The 25,527-nt window shown below is 39.6% G+C and overlaps 1 protein-coding gene and 3 non-coding genes across 4 annotated transcripts; 3 read left to right on the forward strand and 1 right to left on the reverse strand.

Annotated features, from left to right (window-relative positions):
• On the reverse strand, nt 1–25,008 carry calml4a (calmodulin-like 4a). The gene is made up of 5 exons (XM_020939359.2): nt 22,587–25,008; nt 19,961–19,991; nt 18,088–18,228; nt 5,991–6,179; nt 1–931 (listed from the first exon to the last, which is right to left on the reverse strand). The coding sequence occupies exons 1-5, from the start codon at nt 22,587–22,589 to the stop codon at nt 834–836; spliced, it is 462 nt and encodes a 153-aa protein (XP_020795018.1). The 5' UTR covers nt 22,590–25,008; the 3' UTR covers nt 1–833.
• On the forward strand, nt 7,012–7,085 carry trnat-ugu (transfer RNA threonine (anticodon UGU)). The gene has a single exon. It is a non-coding gene; the product is annotated as a tRNA-Thr (tRNA).
• On the forward strand, nt 7,335–7,408 carry trnat-ugu (transfer RNA threonine (anticodon UGU)). Its single transcript has one exon. It is a non-coding gene; the product is annotated as a tRNA-Thr (tRNA).
• On the forward strand, nt 7,645–7,718 carry trnat-agu (transfer RNA threonine (anticodon AGU)). Its single transcript has one exon. It is a non-coding gene; the product is annotated as a tRNA-Thr (tRNA).
• Nucleotides 25,009–25,527: the final 519 nt, after the last annotated feature.

A 25,527-nucleotide genomic window follows, 5' to 3' on the forward strand; every position in this document is an offset into this window, starting at 1 on the left:
TTTCAAAGTGGTGATAGTGCATCTTTAATAAATTAACAGGACAGATGAATTTTATTTTGACTAGAAATAATAAGATCAACTAGCTTTTATCAAGTTTGAAATGTGATCTATAATTTAAAACTGTCTACTGCATAAATACATTAAAATAAAAACACATTATCTCAGTTGTGCCAAAAGAAGGGCCCACGGGCTAGATGTGGTCCTCTAAGGGTCTAATTCTGGTCCAAGTCCTGGTGCTGAAATTGAAATAAGAATCTATTTTCATTCAGTTCAGTCAATTTGCCAGTATATGAAGTCAATGTAATCCTAAACCTCATTCCTGAAGAACATTTTGATGTGCAAACTGGCATCAGGTTTGACCCTCGACTCGCTGATGTGGCCTATCCCTGATCTAAACAGTCTTCTTTTGAATAATGTTCACTTCTTATACATCACATTATTATAAACATACAATGACAGTTTGTTTAACATTAAACAATTAAAGATGTTAATGAACATTTGGGATTTGCCTTTATTTATTACACATTAAAAGAACAAGTCAATGTAAATGCATTATACAAACATATACTCAAGAAAGAAGAATATTTATTTGTAAATGAACACAGTGTCCCTTTTAAAGGATATGGTCCTGTCCAACAGTTAAGTCCTGATTCAATTATTCTTACATTTTGGATGTTTTCTGAGATTTTTTATGAGCAAAACCAATTTCCAAGTGTCTAATTTGCTGTGTGAGAGGTTAAAAACTACCCACAAATACCCAGAAGGCACTTGGGACCATATCATTCTAAGGGGACACGTTCAGCCTTTGTCTCCTCCGTCCTCCTGCAGTGCCATCAGTAGTCCACAGGGGGCAGCGTCACCATCTCAGCAAACTGTTTGTAGTTGACGGTCCCGTTGGGCTTGATGTTGCCCTCTCTGAACAGCTCATCCACTGCAAACAAACACAAGTACAACTTTGACTTTTGAACATCAGCAGTATTTCAATATAATCTACTCTCTTTTGGTGATGCTTCCATCTGTGAGCGATATAACAGAATGTTCAGCAGTTATCATGATTACATTGAACCAGATTTAACTTATTTCACTGCTGTTGAATTCATTTGGCTGTGGGCTCCTGGTTGTATTGAGTTTCGGGGGTCTCTCTCTTAAACATGTACATTTGAGGGTCTCATTGTTCTACAGTGGAGTGGTAAAACATAAATGACTTAACAATGTCTAATTGTGATGTTCAAAAGCTCCAAAAGTCCATTTAGCAGAATAAATCACTCTTAAACACCCTTTAATGCAGCGCCATCTGCTCCAGCGTCTCCTCTCATCCTGTTTATCACAAAGACACTGTATGTCAAGTGATGTAATGATACCGTATGTTCACTTGTGTATGCTAATTATGTCTGATAATAATGCCCGATATGGTCGAGTTAATAGGCAGTGTTCAAGTGACATAACAACAGCACAACAACAACAGAGCTGGAGGACAGGTCACAGTTCTATGGTGGAAATTAATATCACTTTTGTCCCCAAGAGGCAGCTTAAGCACACTGAGCAGTAAAATATAACATTTATAGAAACGTTCAAACAACAGCATCAGTGCAGCTCAACACGTCATCAGGTTCTATATCAGTATGTAGTTCTATATCTATCAGTTTGAGGAAAGTAAAAGTCCTCAGGATAAAAGTGTCCTTCCTCTGTGTCCTGCAGCCTCCAGGGGGCATCAGGTGACCTCTGGACACACAGCAAAGCCTCTCCTAATCCTCTCTCTCCTCTCTGGTGTTTCGATCGGTGATGAGATGGGACATTTCCTCGGTGACATCTTCTGCCATATCTGGTGTAAAATGTCCGTAGCATTTCAGAGCTAGCCGGTTAATAGAGCTAGCCCCACCATGAATGGTCACTATGGATACAGGAAAAACAAACTGCTCAAACTGCAGTCATCCACACTAGTTCGAGTGGTTTTCGTTGTGGATGTAGTGTTCATTCACACTAATCTGATTGAAAACGGCTCCATAGATGGAACGATCTGGTGCCTCAAGCTCTCACAAATTCATCTGAGTACAGATCTGATCCGGCACTGTGTGGACGCCTGAAAACACTGATACTCTGATGTAGGTCTGTGCACCGTGAAGTAATTCACCACCAAAACACTAAGAGATTAGAATATGTGTCCATTCATATAAATGTGTGTCTGTGTGTATGACCTGCACACGTATAATCTCTGAAAAGTTTCACATGAACCATCTCCAACTCGACAGAAACACAGAACAGACTCACCATCAGCAGAACACCCCTCTGTCACAGAAAGAACACTCATATTCCACTGAGTCGTGTCCATTAGTCCCACAGAAGCTGAACCGCATCAACACAATAGCGAGCTGTTGTTTTTTTTTGAGCACTTGAAACTGAGGTTTTAAGTTTAATTTCTGTAAAACGTAAACAAATCTGCTCAAAGCTGTGAGGACAGGAAAGGCCTGTGGACACAGAAACCATGTGTGTGGACACAGATCATTTCCAATACAGTGATAGAGTAATATAGTAATACGGTGATACAGTGATTTGTTTCAGTGTAAACGTAGCCTTAGTTGGTCAAAAACTAAAAACTATGACATCATCAAATGGTGCATGAACACAACCTCCATCCTTCAGTCTGGGTTTGATTCTGGGTTTGTTTGTAGGTTGTATGTTTAACATCAGATTCCTTCTGTCCTAAGTGTGACCACACATCATCAGCAGTGTGAACACAGACAAGATTGAACCAGCAACTCTCCAGTTAGTTACCCCCAAAGTGAAGAGCTGCTAATAATAACTCATCATTTATTTCTTCGCTTAAAAGTTTGAGCACTTTGTCAGTTAATATCTCTTTTGATATATACATTATATTTTTATGATGTGATTTGTACAGTGTGTTAGTTCCTTGTAGCAGACAGAAGCACTAATGTGACAGCTGCAGACTGGGGGGTCCAGCTCACATCCAGAGGAGACGTGGTTCTTCTGTCACAAGTGTCACTAAGAATTACACTTTGTATTCAAATGACAAATCACACCACACACTATTTGACAAACCATAAAAACTTTACATCTGAGTGTCAGCCAAATGAGTTCTCCACATTTTAACAAGAGAAAATCATGGTTTGATGTTGTGCCCCAGCTCCTGCACACACACCACATGACAGGGGCTAAACCAAGTCTGCACCAGGACTAGTGATGGTGAGATGAAGCCTCATGAGGCATTGAACCACTTGAGCCAGTTGGTTCAAGAAAGGATTCATTTCTTGAAGCTTCATGTGCGCACGAAACCACCTACTGGCCAAATGTGTAATCACAGGCAGCTGGATCTGAACCACATCATGTCTGATGCATCGAATTTCTGTTTTGTCTGTTGGGAATGAATATGAATTACAAAAGATTTATGACCAAATCATTTCTCTCTATATATTATCACATATGTGTAGAATACATTTTGTATTCTGTGTGTGTAAATTTTCCCAAAATGGTAATATCATAATATGGCAGGTGAAGCAGTTTTTTCTGAAAATGGCAAGGCCATAATCAGGCAGAGGACAGTGAAAGTGCTTGTGGAACTAGGAAAAGGGCAGAGATTATGCTTATGTAACTTGCACGATGATGTATAGGACAGGGGAAATTTTATTTATTTTTATTCAGAAACAAGAGTTTCTCAATAGTTTTTGGTTTTGAATGAATTACAATGAATGCTCTCTCTATCCAGACTCTAGTATCCAAACTCTCCAAACTCTAATCAAACTCTCAACTGAGCGCAGCTCTCTAAACAACCACATTTTGATTGGAGCCTGATGGTCTATATCACTGTAACAGCTCGCTGCAAAATGTGAACCACTTCCTGAAGCAGTCACGTGGTACAGCCAGGCAGCGAGGTTTCGGACGTCATTATTTTTGGCTCCTCCCCCAAGTGAAGCGAGCCTTGATACGTGCTTCACGGAAACACCCCCTTCATTACTCTACACACGCTTCGAAGCCTCGGCACATCTCGAAACATCACAAACCAGGACTCAACTATGAAGTCAAACCGGGACCAAACAGGACAAGTGTGAACGCTCCTGAAGCTTTGGAAAGACTTTCTAAATCAGTTCATTAGTCAGTCAGTTCATTATAGGCTCAAATCCCTTGTTACTGTACCACAAAGACAAAGTAACAAAATAGTAAATTGCATACAGACTTTTTTCTTTTGGTTTTTGAATAATATTGTTTCCAAATCCTGTTCAAAACAGTCACAAATTGAGCCTGTGCTGCAATTTCAAGTACTACGTGACATTACAAACACTGTCCTGTAAATGTGAGTTTGAAGTGTGGATACTTGTTAGACCCCACCCCTCCTCCCCCTCACTGTCCCCTTTAATCCTCCAGGTGCCCAGTTTATCAGCTCTATTTGACATGTGGTAATGAGCAGAGTTTACGTGTTTAGTTCTCCTTTAAACTTTTCACTAACTCTTTTGCCATATTGGAACAGGTTGACCATGGTCCAGTGCCCACTGACCAACAGACAGACGAGTAACCATCTGTAACCACCACAGCTCAGATCATCAACAGGCCATTCAGATGAAGATACTGTTCCTCTTATCTCTGCACTACATATACCCCGTAATCCTGCTATTGGAGCTGGAGTTTGGATTTTGGAGAGGATAATAAACGACAAATTTAACTATTAATAATTACATTGAAAACATGGTAAATACACTCAGTTTTATGTGAAGGTGGATTGTTTTCTGTGGACTCTTTGGCTTCCACACATTTTGATGTTGGTTTGCAGTGTTTTTTCTCTCTGCATTCTGAGCATCCTAATTATTCACTGTGATGAGCACTTTCCACAACTTTAAGACAAGTGTAGTGGTTTGACATCACTGTAAAGCTAACAACAACTAACATACTAACACATACCTTCTGATTATCAGCCAATAAAGTAGTTTCAAATTAGCTGAAAACAGCACACAACAGTACAGAGGAAAAGAAAGTTCTGCTCAAATACAAGAGAGAAAAGTGAGTACAGTGTCTTTAACAGTCAAATGCAATATTAAAGATCAAAACATGCTTCAAGAGGTTTTAGATGTCGTCCAAACATGCATCAGTCAAAATACAGCTGGTGTTTGTTCATAAGTGTGTGATTAGTGAACTCTATTATAACACTGTTAATGACTATTGTCTTTATGAAAGGGGAGTGTTTAGAATTTTAGTTTTTCTTTTCCAAAATCATGTCTCCAAACACATTAGTCTTATTAGAGCTTTTACTGATGACAACTCTAATGCTCATTTATTCTTAAGTTACCAAAACAAAAGAAACAAAAGATCATCCAATCAGGAAGCAGAAATCCAGTGTGTTTAAACCTAAAATGTCTCTCTGATCTGAATTGTCTCTCCTTAAACCCAGTGCTAGTGCAGCCTCTGCAGCTCAGGGAGGGACTTCTGGAGGCCTGAACATAAACTGAGAATGATCATCATGTCCATGTCATGTGGAGTTTGTAATTATGGATAAATCTACATTACATTGTTATTAGTAAAATGATCATATGAACATGTGAACAAACAGCACTGAGCTCGATTCTGGGCTGGGACACAATTCTGCATACATTAGTGACATTGTTCTTTAATATGTGCTATTTTCATATCAAAACTGTTAGAATCGTGAAAATGGTTCTTGCAGGTGGAGGTCAGAGTGACATCTACATAAGACATATACTTCTACATAAGACATATACTTCTATATAAGACATATACTTCTACATAAGACAGATACTTCTATATAAGACATATACTTACAAGTGGAGACAATAAGGAGAAGCACTTAAGTACAGAGAGTACACTGTGTGCTCCATTAGTGATAGAAGAGCACCTCTTTAACACACATCTGCTCTGTACAGGTCAGGAGGGAGAGGGGCGCAGAGGGGAAGAAAAGTGAGGAAAGTGAGGGAGGACGAGAGGAGGAGAAGAGGAGGGAAGAGAGGAGACAGGAGGAGCCCTTGTACCTTCTCTGTGCGTGAGCTTCTCCCCCATGCTGGTGAGCTTGGCCCTGAGCTCCGTGGCCTGGATGTAGCCCTTCTTCTGCTTGTCGGTCATCCTCAGAGCCTCCAGGATCTCAGCCTTAGGGTCCTCCTGCTGCATCTGCCTGTGCATCATGGTGAGGAACGTGGAGAAGTCCACCGCTCCAGACTTTTCTACAACACAAGAGAGTTTTGAAGTGTGATATCACTTCTTTGTCCATCAGATTAAAAACAAAGAACATGTTACAATTTCCTCTTTTTAAAATTAATTAACTATTCATTGGATTTCTACGGAGCCTCTTATGACACCCAGAGCACTTTCCAGATCATTATTATTCACTCCGCACTCACTGGGGCTAAGTTACTACTGTAGCCACAGCTGCCCTGGAGCAGGCTGGTGGAAGTGAGGCTGCCAGTCTGCGCAATCAGCCCCTCACACCAACACTCACACCACAGTCTCACCTGGCAATGTAAGTGAAGTGTCTTGTCTAAGGACTAGGGATGTAATGATATCTAAATCTCTCAGTACGGTATTTTGACAATACATATCTCATGGTACAATATTTACTGCAGTATTTCGTGGAGACTAACAAAACTGTGAATACACTACTTGTATAATTGTATAATACTTGTAAAATGCCTTGACAAGACTTAATCCAAAGAACTAAAACTTAAAACTGCTTAGAACTGTTATTTCTTCTTGTAGTCTGCATTGAAATGGAGCAAAGGATCATGGTCTGTGTAGTTCCCTCCTTTTTTTTTTTTTTTTTTAGCTATTACTGCACCATAACTTTTTATTTAAGCAAAAATTAAAACAATCAAACATACTCTGATTACCACAGAGCAGTTCAAACCTGAATCTTCTCACTCGAAGTCAGATTCCTGATCTATTAGGCCACATGGTCATCAAAGTGTTGTGATGGTCTAATTTTTGAATGTACTGGATGATTTGTATGACTGAGGCTTGTATTATTGGATTTTTCTCTGTGTGCATGTGTATGTGGATGGTGCTGTGGCTTAGCTGGTCAAAGAGCCTGTCTTGTAAACAGGAGATCCTGGGTTCAAGTCCCAGCAGTGCCTTTCACATTCTCTTCTCTTTTGTAAATATCCAAAAAATAGCATGATCTGATAACCACAAAGGGATTGAAACTGTCAATCTTCTCATCTAAAGTCAGACTCCTTACAGTATGTATTAGGCCACATGGTCATCAAATACTGTCATGGTCTAATTTTTGAACGTACTGGATGATTTGTAGAAGTGGGGCTTGTTTACACTGTAACTAATGTTGGATTTTCATCTGGGTGCATGTGCGTAAGGTGTATGTGGGTGGTGCTGTGGCTTAGCTGGTCAAAGCGTCTGTCTTGTAAACAGGAGATCCTGGGTTCAAATCCCAGCAGTGCCTTTTCACCTTCTGTTCTCTTGTGTAAATGTCCAAAAAACAAGCGTGCTCTGATAATCACAAAGAGAGTCAACCCCTCAATCTTCTGATCCAAAGTCAAAGGCCCGACCTATCATGCCACATGCTCCTGGGTCACTGTTTTTACTCGCTTGCAAATGAGCAGGATCATTTGTCTATTATTTACAATATGCCAAGTGTCCAAATTGTTGCTTTCTTACATGTTCACATCAGGAAGTGTAGGTGCTGTGGCTTAGTTGGTCAAAGCGCCTGTCTAGTAAACAGGAGATCCTGGGTTCAAATCCCAGCAGTGCCTTTCACGTTCTATTCTCTGTGAGTAACATTAAAACAATGAAGAATACTCTGATTAACACGAAGCAGTTCAAACCCTGAATCTCCTCACCTGAAGTCAGACTCAATATCTATTAGACCACGTGGTCATCAAAATGCTGCCATGGTTTAATTTTTGAATGTGCTGGATTATTTGTATGACTGGGGCTTATTTACCTAATACTGGATTTTTGTCTGTGTGCATGTGCCTGAAGAGTTCTTTGATATATTATGATGGTCCACAGTGTTATTGTGAGACCTTTGACATTATGATATCATGATATTTCAGTTACTGTTACATCCATACTGAGGACACAACAACAGTTTTCGTCACCGGTGTCCCACTGTGGCTCCTGGGATTCCCACTGTTATTCCACATTAGTTTCAGACTCATGACAGGATCAGGTTTGACAAGCCTGTCGGGTTTTAGATGACTATTGTGACCAGGAGAGACCAGATGCAACAGCCCCAGTTTTGAGCCCCATGTCTTCTGTCCCAAAATATTTATATAAAACCAGTGATTTGTGTCCCAGGTGTCCCTATTTTTGACTAATCTGATCTTTGCCAACAGTAAAGAGAAACAAAAAGTGTGATTTGTTTTGGTAAAATAAAGAAAAGCTGCTTAAAAATGATCAAAACACAAAGAAAATGTGACTGTACAGGCTCATGTGTTTGTCGTGAATGGGCCGAGTGCAGAACAATTTTCCTTAATTACACACTCATTTCACAATTTTATTATTACCAACCACCACAAACCAGGAGTGTCCCAGGTTTTGATTTTGAAATTCTGGTCACCCTGATTGTGATTCTAGTGAATGAACACACATTAAAAAGAGACTGCAGTTGTTTCAAGCTCCAAAGGTCAAAAGCACATAAACTGAGGGAAGACGGGAGGCTAAATTAAGACTGTGTTCCTGTGTTATGACAGATTATTATTACATTACTATTTAACCTCAGACTGTTTCTCCTTAGACTGAGACAGATTTCTTTTAAAAGTGCATGTTTGGCACTTTTTAAAAGAAATCTGTCTCTTGTTTGATGAATAAGGAACAACAATTAACTAGAAATCAGTTGTAAAGTTTATGGTTGGACCTGGAAATGACATAATCACTTAACGCTCTAGAGTAAGATGAGCAGAATTTCAAAATCAAAAACTGGGAACGGACTCTCAGTTTGTGGTGGTTGGTCATAATAAAATTGTGAAATTAGCGGGTTATAAGGAAAATTGTTATGCATAGACCATTCATGACGAACACGAGTCACATTTTCATTGTGTTTTGGTAGTTTTTAAGACAATTTTTTGTATTTTACCAAAACAAATGACAATACAAATTATACAAATGGATACAAATGACAATGGATGCACCTGGGGCATTTCTTGAATAAAACTGGGACAAATTACTGGTTTTGGATTAATCTGCTGGGACAGGGACACAGACTCAAAACTGGGACTGTCCCGATTAAATAGGGACGTCTGGTCACCTTACTCTAGAGACAATGGTATGTTTTTCTAATTGTGACTGGGTGGGGCCTGTGCTGAATGTTTATCACAGATAGATGAGTTCTACAACAGAATCCCTCAGTGTCGTCAATACAGGAAGTGTAAGAGAATTTAAGTAATTTATCCTCCACATGCATCTCTCAGTTTAACATTGACTCACAAAATCGATATTTACACCATTAAAAGGGGCTTGAAGTCACACTATGTTGACTTCTCATGTCTCCCGGGCCCGTATTATTGACGGTAAATAAACTTCTCCTGCTTAAGACGTCCAGTTGGTCTCCAGACTTTTACTTCCACCCTTTCTTGGTCAAGCTGACAACTTCTACAACAGAAAGTTCCATCCAAAATGTAGGGACTGCTGAAATAGTGCCTGAATATAAACCTTCTTTTAACAAAACAAAGATGTTGTCGTTTATCTTTATTAGTCTAATCATAACTATTGTGCAGTTTAGACGTGCTTTTGTTATCTCTATATCATATCTTTAGCCCAAGTCCATCCAGAAAGTAACATTCCAAATTCCAAACAAATTTCAACCACATTACAAAGCTAGAAATCACTGAGCAAAATGTGTTGTTAAACCTTAACTCTTTCCCCCATGAAGAGGACATTTGACCCCCCGTACCCTTAAAGACATGTTTTGACACCTCCGCTGTATCACTAAAGACATGATTTGACGACCATTAGAAATGGTTAATGTTTTTCACATGTAAACAGAGACTGTGATAGGTGGAGCCACTACAACCCACACTGAGCTGACCAATAGGATTCAAGGATATGTTTTGCCATTTTTTTCCAAAGTTAATCGAAGTAGTAGTAGTAGTATTAGTAGTATTAGTAGCAACGGACTTTCGGAGAGTGAAATTTACCAAGATGAGAATGCCGGTGATGTGTCTGCATGGAGCAATGTGATATTCAAACAAACTATCGGGGACTTTATACTCAGTTATGGACCAAAATTGCCTCGAAATCTGGATGTTGCTGAGGTTGTTGCTCATCTATTTTTTTTCCAAGATGAGCTGTATGACAGAACTGCTACAGAAACAAATACTTACATGGAGCTCTGCACACGAGAAACTAACTAAGATGACAAATACTGACAGGGAAGAGTTTTATTATATTATTATATTATAATAAGCTAAATGAGTTGAATAAGTTAAATGGAAAAAACTAATTAGGTCCACACAGGTGTACAACAGGTAAAAACAGGTGCACACTTGGCTTTACTGTATCTGGTGATATGAAATCTGTTGAAATACTTTGACAAATATATTTTTTAAAACATTTATGAATACACTACTCAGAACATGCAGATATCAGATGCTGAATGTAGTTTTTTGTTTTCGATTTTGCACCTGACCAGGTAAACTCTCATTTTCAGTGAGCTGTTATAAACCTGTAAATGTGTTGAATCACATTTAAACATCCAGAAATGAAGAGTTCAGAGTCTAAGGTTTCAGAAGATACTAAATATGTCTGTGTTTCAATCAAGTTCATGAGTGTGAAAATCATTTCTAATCACTCGTGGAAGTTTGTTTTATTTTATTTTATTATGCTCTATGGTAGTCCTAGTAATACATGTATGGGTTGTTCCTAGTGGGCGTCCAAGGGGGAAAGGGTTAAAGCTAAAGGTGCACTGTGTAAATGTTCTGGTGGAGGGTCCGTCAGATGTTTTTTTTATTTAAAGCAGATGTTATAGCTTTATCTGTATGGTATGGTATTAAAAAGACTTATTGTTTCAACCTATTGCTCCTACAATGTCTGACTAAGGTGACTCTCAATTCAAACTAAATCTGTTTGGGAACTCTTTGAAGTTCAGACAAACGGCTGGACTCTTTGTGAAGCCGAGGCTCTGGAGTTTTGGCCTCTGCTGTCCTCTAAATGTCTCTGTACTCTCAATTGAAGTGGGAACAAGCGCTACACAGAGGAAAGTCAGATTTCAAAGTCTGCCTACATTTTTGGGGTAAATATAAGAACAGGTATGGCTGGTGTCTCTGGGGATGATCTGAGAAACAGTAGATTAAGTATTTGTTGAGTTTGGACAATTCGCCTGTCAGAGCTGAAGCAGATCTCACTAAACCTGAGATTTAGAGACAAAAATGTCCAGATGGAATTCATATAAGATTCTTATAACACCTTTTTTTTGTGGGGGAGCTTGGAGTACAAACTGCTCCAGACTCTTCTCAGAACAGCTGATCTGACAGAAAAGAAGTGGGTTACAGATTTCCATTCATGTTACACGTCCATGAGATTCAGACTCCTTTTTTATCAAAAACAGAAACAAATTAGTGGAGAAGGCATTCGACCGTGTCCCTCGTGCTGTCCTGTGGGGGGTGCTCTGGGAGTATGGGGTTTCGGGGTCCTTTGCTAAGGGCTGTCCAGTCCCTGTATGACCGGAGCAGGAGCTGTGTCCTCATTGCTGGAGGTAAGTCAGACCTGTTCCCGGTGCATGTTGGACTCCACCAGGGCTGCCCTTTGTCACCGGTTCTGTTCATTGTATTTATGGACATCATTTCTAGGTGCAGTCAGGGGCTGGAGGGGGTCGTTCATGTTGAAAGGTGAAGCTCTCAATTTACTGATCTGTCTTCGTTCTTCCCCTCACCTCTGGTCATGAGCTCTGGGTAATGACCGAAAGGACGAGATCGCGGATACAAGTGCTCGAAATGAGTTTCCTTCACAGGGTGGCTGGGCTTTAGCATAGGGTGAGGAGCTCACTCACACGGGAGGAGCTCAGAGTAGAGTCACTGCTCCTCCACGTTGAGAGGAGCAGCTGAGGTGGCTCGGGCATCTATTCCAGATGCCTCCTGGGCGCCTCCCTCGGGAGGTGTTCCCGGCACGTTCCGGCCCCGGAGAAGACCAAGGACACGCTGGAGGGACTGTCTCTGGACTGGCCTGGGAACGCCTCGGGGTCCCCCTGGAGGAGCTGGAGGACGTGTCTGGGGTGAAGGAAGTCTGGGAGTCTTTGCTTAGACTGCTGCCCCCACGACCCGGCCCCGGATAAGTGGAAGAATATGGATGGATAGAAACGAATTAAGAAAAAGTTCAAGGACCCGCATCAGCCCCTTCAGAACATTAACAGATTTAAGCGTTTCCTTCATCATGGAGACCAAACCAGACCAAGTTACAGGTCAGATCAGTGGAGAGGCGACCCTGCTCACAGTCAGAATGTTGTTTTTCTAGGTATTTTTGAGCTATAAAACCACCTGTAACTGAATAAATGTAAAGTAGAGCTGTTAAAAGTTACATTGTGGAACATTCCAGGCAGAGCAATGACATCTCCATAGAAACAAGCAGGTGACAGACCATCAACTAAAAAGTTACATAGTGCACCTTTAATTATGTTTTAGTGAAATGAGTAGTCCAATCTGTACTTTAAAGTTTTGTACACGACTATAAATCATGTCTAGAGACAAGATCTCGTGCAAAAAGATCTCACAAGACATGACTGATACACACGTTAAAGCTGCACTTGGCCTGAAATGTTCCACAGTATGGCATTAAACCCTTCATGGAGTCAAGAAGGTGACGCTACCAGGCCAAGTTACAGATCAGATCTATGGAGAGGCGACCCCACTCACAGTAAGAATGGATGTTTTTCAAAGGATTTTTTAGCATTTAAATCACATGTATTTAGAAAGATTGTTTTAATGCCACACTGTGGAAAGCAATAACTTTTCCACGGAGACAAGCAGATTAGAGAACAGAGGGCTACAGTGACAGCAAAGATATGAAATAAAATAAACACAAAATGGAGAACAGAACCGCACAATGGATTCATTATAAATTGTGTAGCCTGTGGTCTCTTGTCTCGCCTCTTGGACCTAATCTCATGTCTGCTCTTGTCTGGTGGTAATTGTGTCTGGCTCCAGCTCTGGTCCTGTCTCTCACCAGGGTTCTTCTGCTCTTCTTCTTCTGCAGCCTCTTTGTGTGTTAGGCTTTAATATTTGGTTAAGCTTAAAAATGAATCAGTACAAAAGTGTATGTTAATGCTGCCTCTCTTCTCCTGCTCCCTGAAGGACATTAGAATCATTGTAAGAATTAAGGTTGTGCAAAAATGTCAAAATATCAATATATCATGTCGTTTAATGTGATGATACAGTATCGATATCATGGGCTGCTGTATCGATATATCACCAAGACAATTTTTCTGTATATTTTACTCATTTATTTTGTTACAGCTACAGTTTTGTTGCTTGTTTAAAGGAAGCTTTCTGCTACACATTTGACATTTTCACTGTTCTGATGATGTTGTTCTGATGTTTGTGTTTCATATTGACTTTGCACAAAAAGTGATTTAACAAAGACTTTGAGTGTCACAGCCATGATTTAGCCTTTATTTTTTATTGATCCATATCAAACTGATTTGAAATATATCGTATTGAATCGAAAGTGCACTGTATCAAGATATGTATCGTATCAACAACTTCTGAATGATACTCAGCCCTAATAAGGATTAATGAAACAAAACAAAAAAAAGGATTTACAATTACTCACAGTTACTAAGACACAATTTTAAAATTGTGAACTCCTGCATTTACTTTTGCTCAAAGTTTACAGGATGCAGTGGGTCACAGATGAACCCCGTTTAATCCTGATCTGGACATAACTTTATGTGTAACACTTATTTGGTATAAACTGAATTAAAAACACTGATTTCTGCTTCTAAATGTTCACAGTTATCTTTTAAGACTGTGACAAGTCTGCTGTGCACTGCCAGCGGAAGCAATTAGGAATTATACTAAAAGTAGTATTGAAACTATACTCATTTGAGGGTATCGATACTAAAAACGTCTTTCCTGAATGTCTTTAGAATGATGTCGAGTTGTATCAGATCAAGTATAAGGACACATAGACTAATATACACACATGGACTCTATGGAACCTACTGCACCACTGAGGGATTACATAGATATAAGAAAGTACAAAAAGTATTACAGTTTAATGGTGAACCTCGCATTGTATTGTTTAAAGAAAGGATGAAAGAGAGGGATTTTTTATTTTCATCATGGTATTAGAAGCTGTATCGAGTATGGAGTCTATTGCACTGTACTGAAATCATTTGAAGTGTGTGTATCGTAACAGCACTTATACTTATAAACTCATGACTGTGAAGAATTATAAAGCATTGGACCATTGCAAACTGTTTCAAAAGAACCAGTTCTGTCTTTCAGGTTTTTAAGACAGTAAAACTCAGGTTAATTTGAACATCTTTCCCCACCTGTATATTCTGAATGTGTATCTAAATTTAACTCAAGTATAACCGAGGAAAAATTGACCTTTGTTTTTATTTTGAATTTCATCAAATCCTTCACTTCAATTAAATTTCTATTGTTATTTCATGGTTTTAGCCTCTTTCCCAATGTTATTATTCTTTTAGTAAGAGTTGCACATTTTGCCTGTACTGTCCCTTTAAGAGCAACGTGGTTTGCCGCTGCACATCTGCACCTCTCTCAGTTTGCCCAATGCTACTGAGGAGGTGAGCACAAGTTTTTTTTAATGTCAATATATTATTTTATTCTGATATTTAGGCACTAAAAATCTAAAAGTTCACAGTAAAACATCACAACATCATAATTTACAAATCCACATGTATAATTTGGACCATGTAGGAGCGGTTTCATGTCTGTATTGTTTAAGTTTATTGTAATCACATGTAGTTGAGAGCGAGCTTCAGCCTTTTCCATGTCTTTTCCTGCTAACAGGGGACAGATGACCTGCGTGCATGAGGTAACATGTGACAAGGATTTGTATTTTTCTTTCATTTGTGCAGAACCACCAGTAAAAGTGTATCCAGTGGTCACCGGTGTCTCATGGTCCTTCCTTGGCCCAGTGCAGGGCTCAAGAACACAACGCAGATATATACTAAGGGTTAAGGGGTGTGCCCCAAGATATTAGACTTTTAATGAACAGACACACACCCGTTACACAAGCTTTAGTGTAGATTCAGTGTGAGAGCTCCAATCGTGCTCTGAGCTCAGATAACACATGTTTAGTCTGGGCTGTTCCCTGCACTGTGATCTCTGCTGTAATAAATGACTCATTTAGAATCATGTTTATCAAACTTCCTCTGAGCGCTGCTGTTGTGACATTCCCATGAGAAAGTTGATCTGCAGATGATTATATTAAATGTATTTAGACTCAAAATGACACTCAAATCAGTGTTAAATGGGCTTGAACTGAAATGTCGAAAATCATAATACTTGAGCTGGAAGATGAATCGTAAGCAAATTGAAACTGAAATTTGAATGGATGTAATTAACAAATCACAAAAGATTTTGGTAATAATTAGAAAAAAACGTGTCCTTACAGTGAGCGGGCTTGCATCTCCACAAACCTGACTCTTATTTGGCCTGTTTGTTTCTATGGAAATGTTGTTCTTTTGGCTATAATCTTCTATCCACCTTGTGCCTCTGCTCAATTTCATTTCTCTCCAGCGACTAGGTCAGGAATCAGAATACACTCAGCAGTTTACAAAAAACCCGGAAGTGCGAGTTTGGACACCAGCCAATCAATGAAGAGCCATATATTCTGTGTTGTCAACAATTCCCAAGATTGAGAATTTAAGACAGAATAAAGAGAATGTTTGGTGAATTTCATCAAGGGGAAAGACGTTATTGTCCTTCTTCCTACATGATTTGGGAAAAGCTTAATATAGCAGTTAGTCCTGTTAGCGGCGCATTACATACGTCACGACCAAATAACAGCGATTGGTTAAATGATAAAAAATACCCGCCTGCCATCGAGCGAACGAAATTTAACACTGTGAGGTCTGACGGTTTCTACGAAGTGAAACCAGCTGATGAATCGGGCTTGTCGACAGCAGGGGTGGGACGAGACACAATTTTCACAAAACGAGACACACCACGAGATCAGGTCCACGAGAACGAGACAAGATGAGATTTTGACAGAATTTGTAATAAATAAGTTGCGCAATCTATTTCACTGTTTTTATTTCGTTTATGTAATACTTTAGTGGTTATTGTAGTCCTTCTTTCTGGAACTACAGCTTCTCAGCTCGTAACCCTTTTTTTTTTGTTTATCCATGTAATGATAAATTCAGGGGGGAAAAAAATCTCACAAGATAATTTTTCTCTTCTGTGCACAGTCTTGTCGCAATTTTGACTCGTGAGATCTTGTCCCATCCCTAAGACAGATTAATAATAAAGGAGTATTTAAACATGTGTCAGTGAAAAAAAACACAATTCCAGGTCTGTTTTTGATGAAGAAACAACATTATAACATAGATCAGAAAAGAGCCTCATTCTCTTTCCTTTCATTTCTCTCCAGCAACTAGATCAGGAATCAGAACAGTTTACAAAACCCCGGAAGTGCAAGTTCGGGCACCAGCCAATCAGTGAAGAGCCAGACATTCTGTGTTGTCAACGATTCCTGAGATCGAGGATTTAAAGCCAGAATAAAGAGAATGTTTGGTGAATTTCATCAAGGGCAAAGACGTTATTGTCCTCCTTCCTACGGGATTTGGGAAAAGCTTAATATACAAGTTAGCCCCGTTAGCAGTGCATTACATACGTTACAACCAAATAACAGCGACTGGTTAAATGATAAAAAGTACCCGTCTACTGTCGAGCGAACAAATTCTAACACTGCGAGGTCAGACGATTAATAATCTTCCACAGTATGACATAAAACTCATCAATCTCCACAGAGCATGTTCCAAAGTATGGCTTTAACTTTCTATTTCCACAGAATCATGCAGGTAATGTTACACCTCCACAAAGTTAACAAACTGTATCTTTAAGTCCCATCATTTCCTTCACAAACAACTAAAGCTCTTATCGTATTTTCCGGGCTATCAGACACGCTCTTAAGCCTCCAACCCCATCAAAAAATGACCCACAATCCAGAGCGCCCTATACATGACACACGGAGCAGAGAGCGACCGCACAGCGAAACACACCCACAGACACACTCATCACTCCACACCGACGAGGAACGGAACGGAGGAACGAACCGAAAAAGCGAGTGCAATGTGCCACTTCTAGACACAACTGAACAACTGAGTCACTGTGAACACGCCGACAATCCTGTTGGTCCCAGACACACCCTCCCTACACGCCACAACTGAACAAAGCCCAGAGTCACCGTGAACGCACCAAACAAACAAAACCACTCACCCATCACACTGTTGGGTTTCCTTTAAAGTCCAGTGCGGTTTATTTGTGAAAAAAGTTTAGAAAATAGACCATTTAATGACAGTGCGTCTTATAATCCAGAGCCCTCACCCTGTAGTTTAGATGTGTACAAACATGTTCTGAAATGTGATTCTTGTGTTACTTTGTCACTTTGAATACAATTCTACGGAAGCCCAGAGGGATCACAACAAACGCAAACGCCACAACAAATACAAATGCGACAACACAACAAAAAGCCACAACAAACCAAAAAAAGCCACAAAGGAAATGACCACAGGACTCTGTTTTAATGCAAACGCCGCAACAAATACAAATGCCACAACACAAACGCAAATGCCGGTCATTTCCGTTGTGGCTTTTTTTGGTTTGTTGTGGCTTTTTGTTGTGTTGTCGCATTTGTATTTGTTGCGGTGTTTGCGTTTGTTGTGACCCCTTTCGGCTTCCGTACAGCGCAATTTATTTGTGAAAAAAGTTTGAAAACCATTCAGTGACAGTGCGTCTTATAACCCAGAGCGCCTAATAGTGCGGAAAATACGGTATTCTGTATCAAAACTTCTCACCCGGTAGTTAGATGTGTTCTGAAATGTGATTCTTGTGTTACTTTGTCACTTTGAACACAATTCTATTATCAAATCATAAATCGCATCCTTCACTCATCTGCACTCACTGAGTTCTTCTTCTATAAAAAGGTGTACTGTACCGATCTTATGGACCTGCAGGTGGCGCTCTATCTCTCCGTGGGTGGGGCTTGTTCCCAGACAGCGCATGACGGTGATCAGGTCCTTCACCTCGATCTTCCCCTTCTGCTTCTTATCGTACAGAGAGAAGCACTCTTTGAATTCTGACACAGAGACAGAGAGAGAGAGACGGAGAGAAACAGAGAGAGAGAAACAGAGAGAGAGGGAGAGAGAGAGAGAGAGAGAGAGAGAGAGACAGAGAGAGAAACAGAGAGAGAGAAACAGAGAGGGAGGGAGAGACAGAGAGAAAGACAGAGAGAGAGGGAGGAGAGAGGGAGAGACAGAGAGAGAGACAGAGAGAGAGAGAGAAACAGAGAGAGAGGGAGGAGAGAGGGAGAGAGAGAGAGAGACAGAGAGAGAGAGAGACGGAGAGAAGACAGAGAGAGAGAACACAGAGAGAGAGGGAGAGACAGAGAGAGAGAGATGGAGAGAAACAGAGAGAGAGAAACAGAGACAGAGGGAGGAGAGAGGGAGAGACAGAGAGAAACAGAGAGAGAGAAAGAGGGAGAGGAGAGAGAGAGAGAGACAGAGAGAGAGAGAGAGAGAGAGAGAGAGAGAGAGAGAGAGAGAGAGAGAGACAGAGAGAAACAGAGAGAGAGAAAGAGAGAGAGAGGAAGAGAGAGAGAGACAAAGAGAGAGAGGGGGAGAGACAAACAGAGAGAGAGAGAGACAGAGAGAAAAATAAACAAAGAGAGGGGAGAGAGGAAGAGAGAGAGAGAGAGAAAGAAAGAAAGAAAGGAGAGAGGGGGAGAAAGAGACACAGATAGAGAGACAGAGAGAGACGGATAGAGAGAGGAGAAAGAAACAGAGAGAGAGAAAGCAGGAGAGGAAGAGAGAGAGAGACAGAGAGAGGAGAGAGAAACAGAGAGATGAGAGAGAGAGAGAGAGAGAGAGAGAGACAAAAAAAGAAACAAAGAGAGAGGAGAGAGGAAGAGAGGCAGAGAGACAGACAGAGGAAGAGGAAGAGAGAGAGAAATAAAGGAGAGAGGAGACAGAGGGGGTAAAGACACACACCGAGAGAGAGAGAGAGAGAGAGAGGAGAGAGGAAGAGAGACACACAGAGGAAGAGAACGAGAGAAACAAAGGAGAGAGAGGAGCAAGGAGAGGGGGGGGAAGGGGGGAGAAAGAGACACAGATAGAGAGAGAGAGAGAGAGAGAGAGAGAGAGAGAGAAACAGAGAGAGAGAAAGGGAGAGAGAGAGGGAGAGTAGAGAGAGGGAGGGAGAGGGAGAGAGATCAGGGAGAAAAGGAAAGAGACACAGAGAGAGAGAGAAAGAGAGAGGAGAGAGGAAGTGCGACGGAGAGGCAGAGAGACAGACACAGAGGAAGAGAAAGAGAGAGAGAGAGAAAGAAAGGAGAGAGAGGACAGAGAGAGGGAAAGACCCACACCGAGAAAGAGAGGAAGAGAGACAGACACAGAGGCAGAGAATGAGAAGAAAGAAAGGAGAGAGAGGAGACAGAGAGGGAAAGACACACACAGAGAGAGAGACAAAAAGACAGGAGGGAGGGAGAGAGACAGAAACAGAGAGACAAACAGAGAGAGAGGAAGAGAGAGAGAGAGACACAGAAAGAGAGGAGAGAGGGAGAGAGACACACAGACAGACAGAAGAGAGAGGGAGGAGACAGAGAGAGAGAGAGAGAGAGGGAAGAGGAGAGGTCAGTCACATTAAAGGCATCAAGATTTACAAACGAGAAATAAGTGACATTTTTGAGAAATTGCACTAAATTCTATGTCGTGTCTCAGACGTTCTGAAACCATCTCATTCCAGTCTTCTTAAACTACATCACACTTTCATTATTTTCTTATCAGCACAAACAAACATCCACAGATTCTTACCGTTGATCTGAACGGGAGTGAAGAACTTGGCCTGTAAAAGTGGACACACAAAACAAGATTAAAAAGTGTGAAATATGTAAAACTCTAGTGACCGTTTCAAATCCGCAATTCGATTCGTCAAATGCTTTTCTCCACGGAGATGTTATTGCTTTGTCTGGAATGTTTCACAGTATGGTATTCCACTTTTCTATTATCACGGAGACCAAATCAGACCAAGATACGGGTCAGATCTGTGGAGAGGCGACCCCGCTCACAGTCAGAATGTTGTTTTTCTGAGTATTTTTGAGCTATAAAACCACCTGTGATTGAATAAATGTAAAGTAGAACTGTTTAATGTCACACTGTGGAAGATTTGAGCAGAGCAAAGACATCTCCATAGAAACAAGCAGGTGATGGACCCAAACAAAAAGTGACATCGTCAGGCCACAAGACTTCAAACTCCTTCAATACATGCATTAAGAATCTCGGACTTCCAGTCATTGCTCAGTGCTACTGGGAAGGATTTTCCGAAAACATGAGCATCAGACCTCCATGTTTCATGTTTGTTTTCCCAGTGACGCTTCACATAAAAAATGTTCGCTGCAAACTCGAGATGATTTCTTAGACAGTGAAATGTTTCCTTTTTGGTTCTTCCTGTGGATCAGTCCTGCCCATCACCTTCACCTTTCACTATTTTTCAATTCCGTTGGGAAGAGAAACAGTTTGAACAGAGGTTTGAGTCACACACATCTGATTCCCTTTTGCATCTATGGAGTTCGCAAACAATTTTCTCGAGCAGTTTTCCGCTGTTAGGATCCAACAACCACACAATTAATGATGTCTGAATCCCAAAACTAAAATATGACAATATCAGAACCAGAAGCAAAAGTGATATGGTTCAAAAGACTAGAAAAGATCAACTCTGTTAACAGACGCATCCCACTGAGAAATGATGCTCACTTTTTCGGAAAATCCTTCCCAGTATGAACTGCGCAATGACCGGAAGTCTGAGATTCTTGATGCGTGTATAAATGAGCGACAAAAATGGCAGTGTCGCTTTACAATGCAGTGCTGGTTTTGGAAACTGGAGCACACAGAGTTAATCTACAGACACAGGCAGAACATGCAAACACAGCTCAGAAATGCCTCAGTCTGGGAATCAAACTCACAACCTTCTTACATGCAAAATTGACTGTTATAATCTTGTTCCCTCCTCAGAAACAGACCTGGAGTTGTGTTTTGTTTCATTCACATGTTTGAGTAACTTTATTATCAGTCTGTCTACATCTCCAAAGCTCAAAATGCTCTGTTCCACCTTGTGATGTCATCAGGCTGTAGTTTTCAAGTGAACAGCTCCTTTTACCTTCAGTTCAGTAGAGATTGGCAATTCTAGGCCTGAAATGATCCAAATGATTCTAGTGAAGGTGTGTGGAGTTTAAAAACACAGTGGAGCACTTCCTGTATTACCACATGTCATCACAAGGTTTAACACTCAAACACAGGGTAAATCCACAGAATGTGTGCGTTAAACATTTGTGAATGAAACAAAACACAAATCCAGGTCTGTTTAAATGACGATTACAATATAAACATTAAAATATTATAACATTATAAACAACATAAACCATAAATAGTGTAATCCTCTGTCTACTCTGCACATGAAACTTATCAATGTATAATAGAACTTTTGAGTGAGTGAGTGAGACTACAGAGAACAAATTATTTAATCTGAATTGAAGAATTAAATAATGATGATCACTTTATTTGAACACACCCTTGTATTCAGTTTGCTGTAAAACAGGGTTATACGAGCTCTAGGAGCTTGTAGTAATGATCAAATATCAGCCTAAAAATATCGGCAAAGTTTATCGGCCCTGCGTTTGTCTGGATACTACACAATTGGTATCGGCATCGCTCATGAAAAAAAAAAAAAACATATCTGCCAGTCTATAATTCTAACCTGCCTACTTTTGTTTTGCTTTCTCTCAACTATTGTCAATTTTTTTACTGCTGTTTAAATAATTGTGAGAATCTGACTGTATATTTACCCTCGTGTATCAGAGTCACACCTGTGCTCCTCCATGACAAAAATGTACACTGAAAAAAGTTTTACCAAATATTTTTTATGCAGTACACATTTTTTGTCCAACTTTTTATATCAGCGTTTTCATTTGGACTTCTGCTTTAATACTCATATGTCTTTCAAATATTGAACAGAAAAAAATATATTTTTTAAATACTCTAAAAGATACTAAAACAAAAAAACACAATGGAATATGAACGGAAGTCAATGGAACAAAAATGTGTGGGTGAGTATTTTGATTATGGACCATTCAGTTAATCTTGGGAAAAAAATATACACAAAAATCTAAAATACACCACAAACTACACAAACTGGCCAATTTTGGTGCTATTTGGTGTAATACAGCCAAAGTTATACTAAAAAGAAAAGTTTTGATGTACAAAAATGTACCGAGGCTGTAGGACGGTTAAGTCATACACACTATTTGACACAGTTGCTCCCACGGTAATAACTCATCACAATCCATCCAAACAAATAAACCTGTGCTCTTAACACAAAAATGTAATGACATCACATTTAATCCCATTTTAACACATATTTATGTAGAAGGACGTACAAACTCACCATAGCTGCGGTGCCGTCCTGTCTGTGCTCCAGGAAGTAGACCGTGCCTCACCTGTCCATCCAAAGTCCAGCTCGCGACAGCCTGCCTGTAATTTAACACGCGTCGCCATGGAAACACTGATACCAGAGCCGGAGGGCAGACACGCAATTACCCCCTTAAACACAGCACTTTCACTCCCCGGGGAACATCTCACCTGGACATGAGAAGACAGAGAGACGAGGGGAACAGTATCCAAACTATATCATCCTGACAGAACAGCACTAATACATTTTGATTAAAGTTAAAACCATAGTACAGACATGTCAAACTCAGGCCTGGGGGCCAAATTTGGCCCGCAATATAATTATATTTGGCCCACAAGATCATATCAAATAAGTATTAGAGCTGCCCACTGGCCACAGATAGACTATAGAGACATTATTTATTTAAAATGTTATTATTTTATATTAAGCATGTTCTGGATTCAGTGTTTAAGCAAAACTATTATTTATTTATTATGTATTTTAAGAAACAAGAAAATATTCAAAGAAAAGGTTTAACATTACATGCCGATGTTGTTGAAATATCTCAATAAATATTTAGTTTGGCCCACGACTTAGTCCCAGTTTTTCATTTTGGCCTCTGTGAATTTGAGTTTGACACTCCTGCCGTAGAAGGTCACTTTTTTTTTTGTCAGAAAATAACTATACCAGACTCGTCTGTGTCCTGGAGGAGGCCCCACCTGCTGCTTGTTTCCATGGAAATGTTGTTCCTTTGGCTATAATGTTACAAACTCTGGCCTAAGATTTGTCTGACTTTCGATTTCCATGGAATCATTCAGGTCCAGAAAGTTACATACTGCAGCTTTAATTTAAGACAACAAGAGAAAAACTGTATTAAACAAGAAACTAAAAAAAAAAATAAAAAATGAGTGGACTTTGCTGAAATAATAGAAGTCAAGTTAAAACTTCAAAAGGCCAATTGTTACTTCAAGATAATATTGTGATAGTATAGGCCTAATACTACTACTACAATACTACTATTACTACTACTACTACTGATGTCTAAAAAAGTCAAATAAGTGCCAGCCGGGTGTAAAAAAAAAAAAAAAAAAGAAAGAAACGTCAGAAGATGATTAAGTATTCCCCTCTAATGAGGTTTAGTCACTATATTTTATTCATGACTTCACAAAAGCAGAGAAACCTGAGACAAACCAGTAACTCAGTCATGTGCACAGAGCAGAGGACAAAACTACTACTACTAATACTACTAATACTGCTACCACTACTATGAACATAATAATACTAACCAAAAAACGAAAAGAAATGCATTTAATATGTCAACAAAATAAAATAAACAACGACTTCTGCTCTGTCCAATGGTCACGTCACAAAACCAGAAGCCGTTTGGAAACATGTGGATTATTTTAATTCATTAAAATAGATTTTGTATTCTTTCCTTTTTCCTTTTATCAATTGCCTATTAATTTGTGTATTATAATTTGCATAACTTCATTTTAAAAAGCTGTTTGTAAGCTGTGAATAGAGTCGCGTCCCTCATGGAAAGCTTTGTCAGGTTGTGAAGACGCTGCTGCTGAATCCACGGTTTTATCACATGCCCAGTGTCGGGAATTACACCGGAATTCATCATTCGCGTGTTTCCAAACGTCTTCTGGTAAGTGTGAACAGAACCTATAAACAGATTCTGTTCATGCAAATGTAAACTGTGAAAAAACACAACATTGTATTTACATGAGAGCAACGCATGACAGAAAATCCACATACATCTGTCATACTTTCGTCAGCAGTCTTAAAAGTCTCAATTTGACTTAACACATCAGTAAAAATAAAAACATGAGCTTGCAGTTTCTTAAAGCAGGGATCACAAGAACTCAGCCTAAATATGGAAGGTTTGTGCGAATGAAACATATGGACTACGAAAGCTTTCAGAAATATTCACATGCCTATTTGGGAAATCCATGCATATTTGTCTGTAGTTGAGCATAAAATAAATATCTGTAAACTCTCAAATGAGTCCACTCGAACATAAAATATTGTGAGTATTTTATCCATCAGAATACAAATTGAAAAGTTACGACACCAAGAATTACATTCACAAAATCAAAATGCACAATTATGTTTTCTTCAGTACCAATTCACAGACGCGACTCGACTGTCAAAAATACGTCATTATTTACTGAACAGAACAAACATCGATCAAGATGCCGAACTTTTGCGACGCATACGGACGGAACCATGACTGAACCAGGCATCTCGATCAATGTTTCTTCTGTTCAGTAAATAAGTTTGTGAAATGATGATGTATTTTTGACAGTAAAGTCACGTCTGTGAATTCATAATCATACTGAAGAAAGTGTAATTGTACATTTTCATTTGGTGATTGTAATTCTTGACATTGTAACTTACTCAGTTCGTATTCTGATAGATAAAATACACACAATATATTTGATGTACGACTGGACTCATTTAAGAGTTAACGAATATTTATTTTATGATCAACTACAGACAAATATGCACGGATTCCCCAAATATGCACACAAATATTTCTGAAAGTTTTCATACTCCATAGAAACAAAACATATCAGTGGATCTCTAATTCCAGCCAGCTTCCAACTTTGGTTTTGCTTTCTTTTAACTCCTTTTTACTGTTGTTTAATAAGTGTTGGCATATTTGACTGTCAGTGTTGGGAAGGTGACTTTTAAAATGTATTCTCCTACAGATTACAGATTACAGATTACATACACCAAAATGTAGTTTGTAACGAAATCCATTAAGTTACTTAAAGTGAGTAATGTAATCTGAATACTTTGGATTACTTGATTTGCTGTAGAGAAGCAAAGATGAGGATATTGTAACATAAGAAGTTTTGTTTGCTAAAAGAAAAGAAAATGCCCAGACTTTACTGAACCATATTAAAAATATTATTGATAGAAGACGAGG

The sequence above is a fragment of the Boleophthalmus pectinirostris genome, unplaced genomic scaffold (genome assembly GCF_026225935.1).
Source record: "Boleophthalmus pectinirostris isolate CB_2022bp ecotype Guang Dong unplaced genomic scaffold, ASM2622593v1 HiC_scaffold_19, whole genome shotgun sequence".
NCBI classification, from domain to species: Eukaryota; Metazoa; Chordata; class Actinopteri; order Gobiiformes; family Gobiidae; genus Boleophthalmus; species Boleophthalmus pectinirostris.

What these genes read in the sequence shown, in the direction of transcription:
- calml4a (XM_020939359.2), bottom strand. An exon ending in CACTCCCGTTCAGATCAACG is followed by an intron (nt 18,229 to 19,960) that starts GTAAGAATCTGT and finishes TCTCTGTGTCAG; the next exon opens with AATTCAAAGAGTGCTTCTCT. An exon ending in GAAGCTCACGCACAGAGAAG is followed by an intron (nt 932 to 5,990) that starts GTACAAGGGCTC and finishes GTTTGTTTGCAG; the next exon opens with TGGATGAGCTGTTCAGAGAG.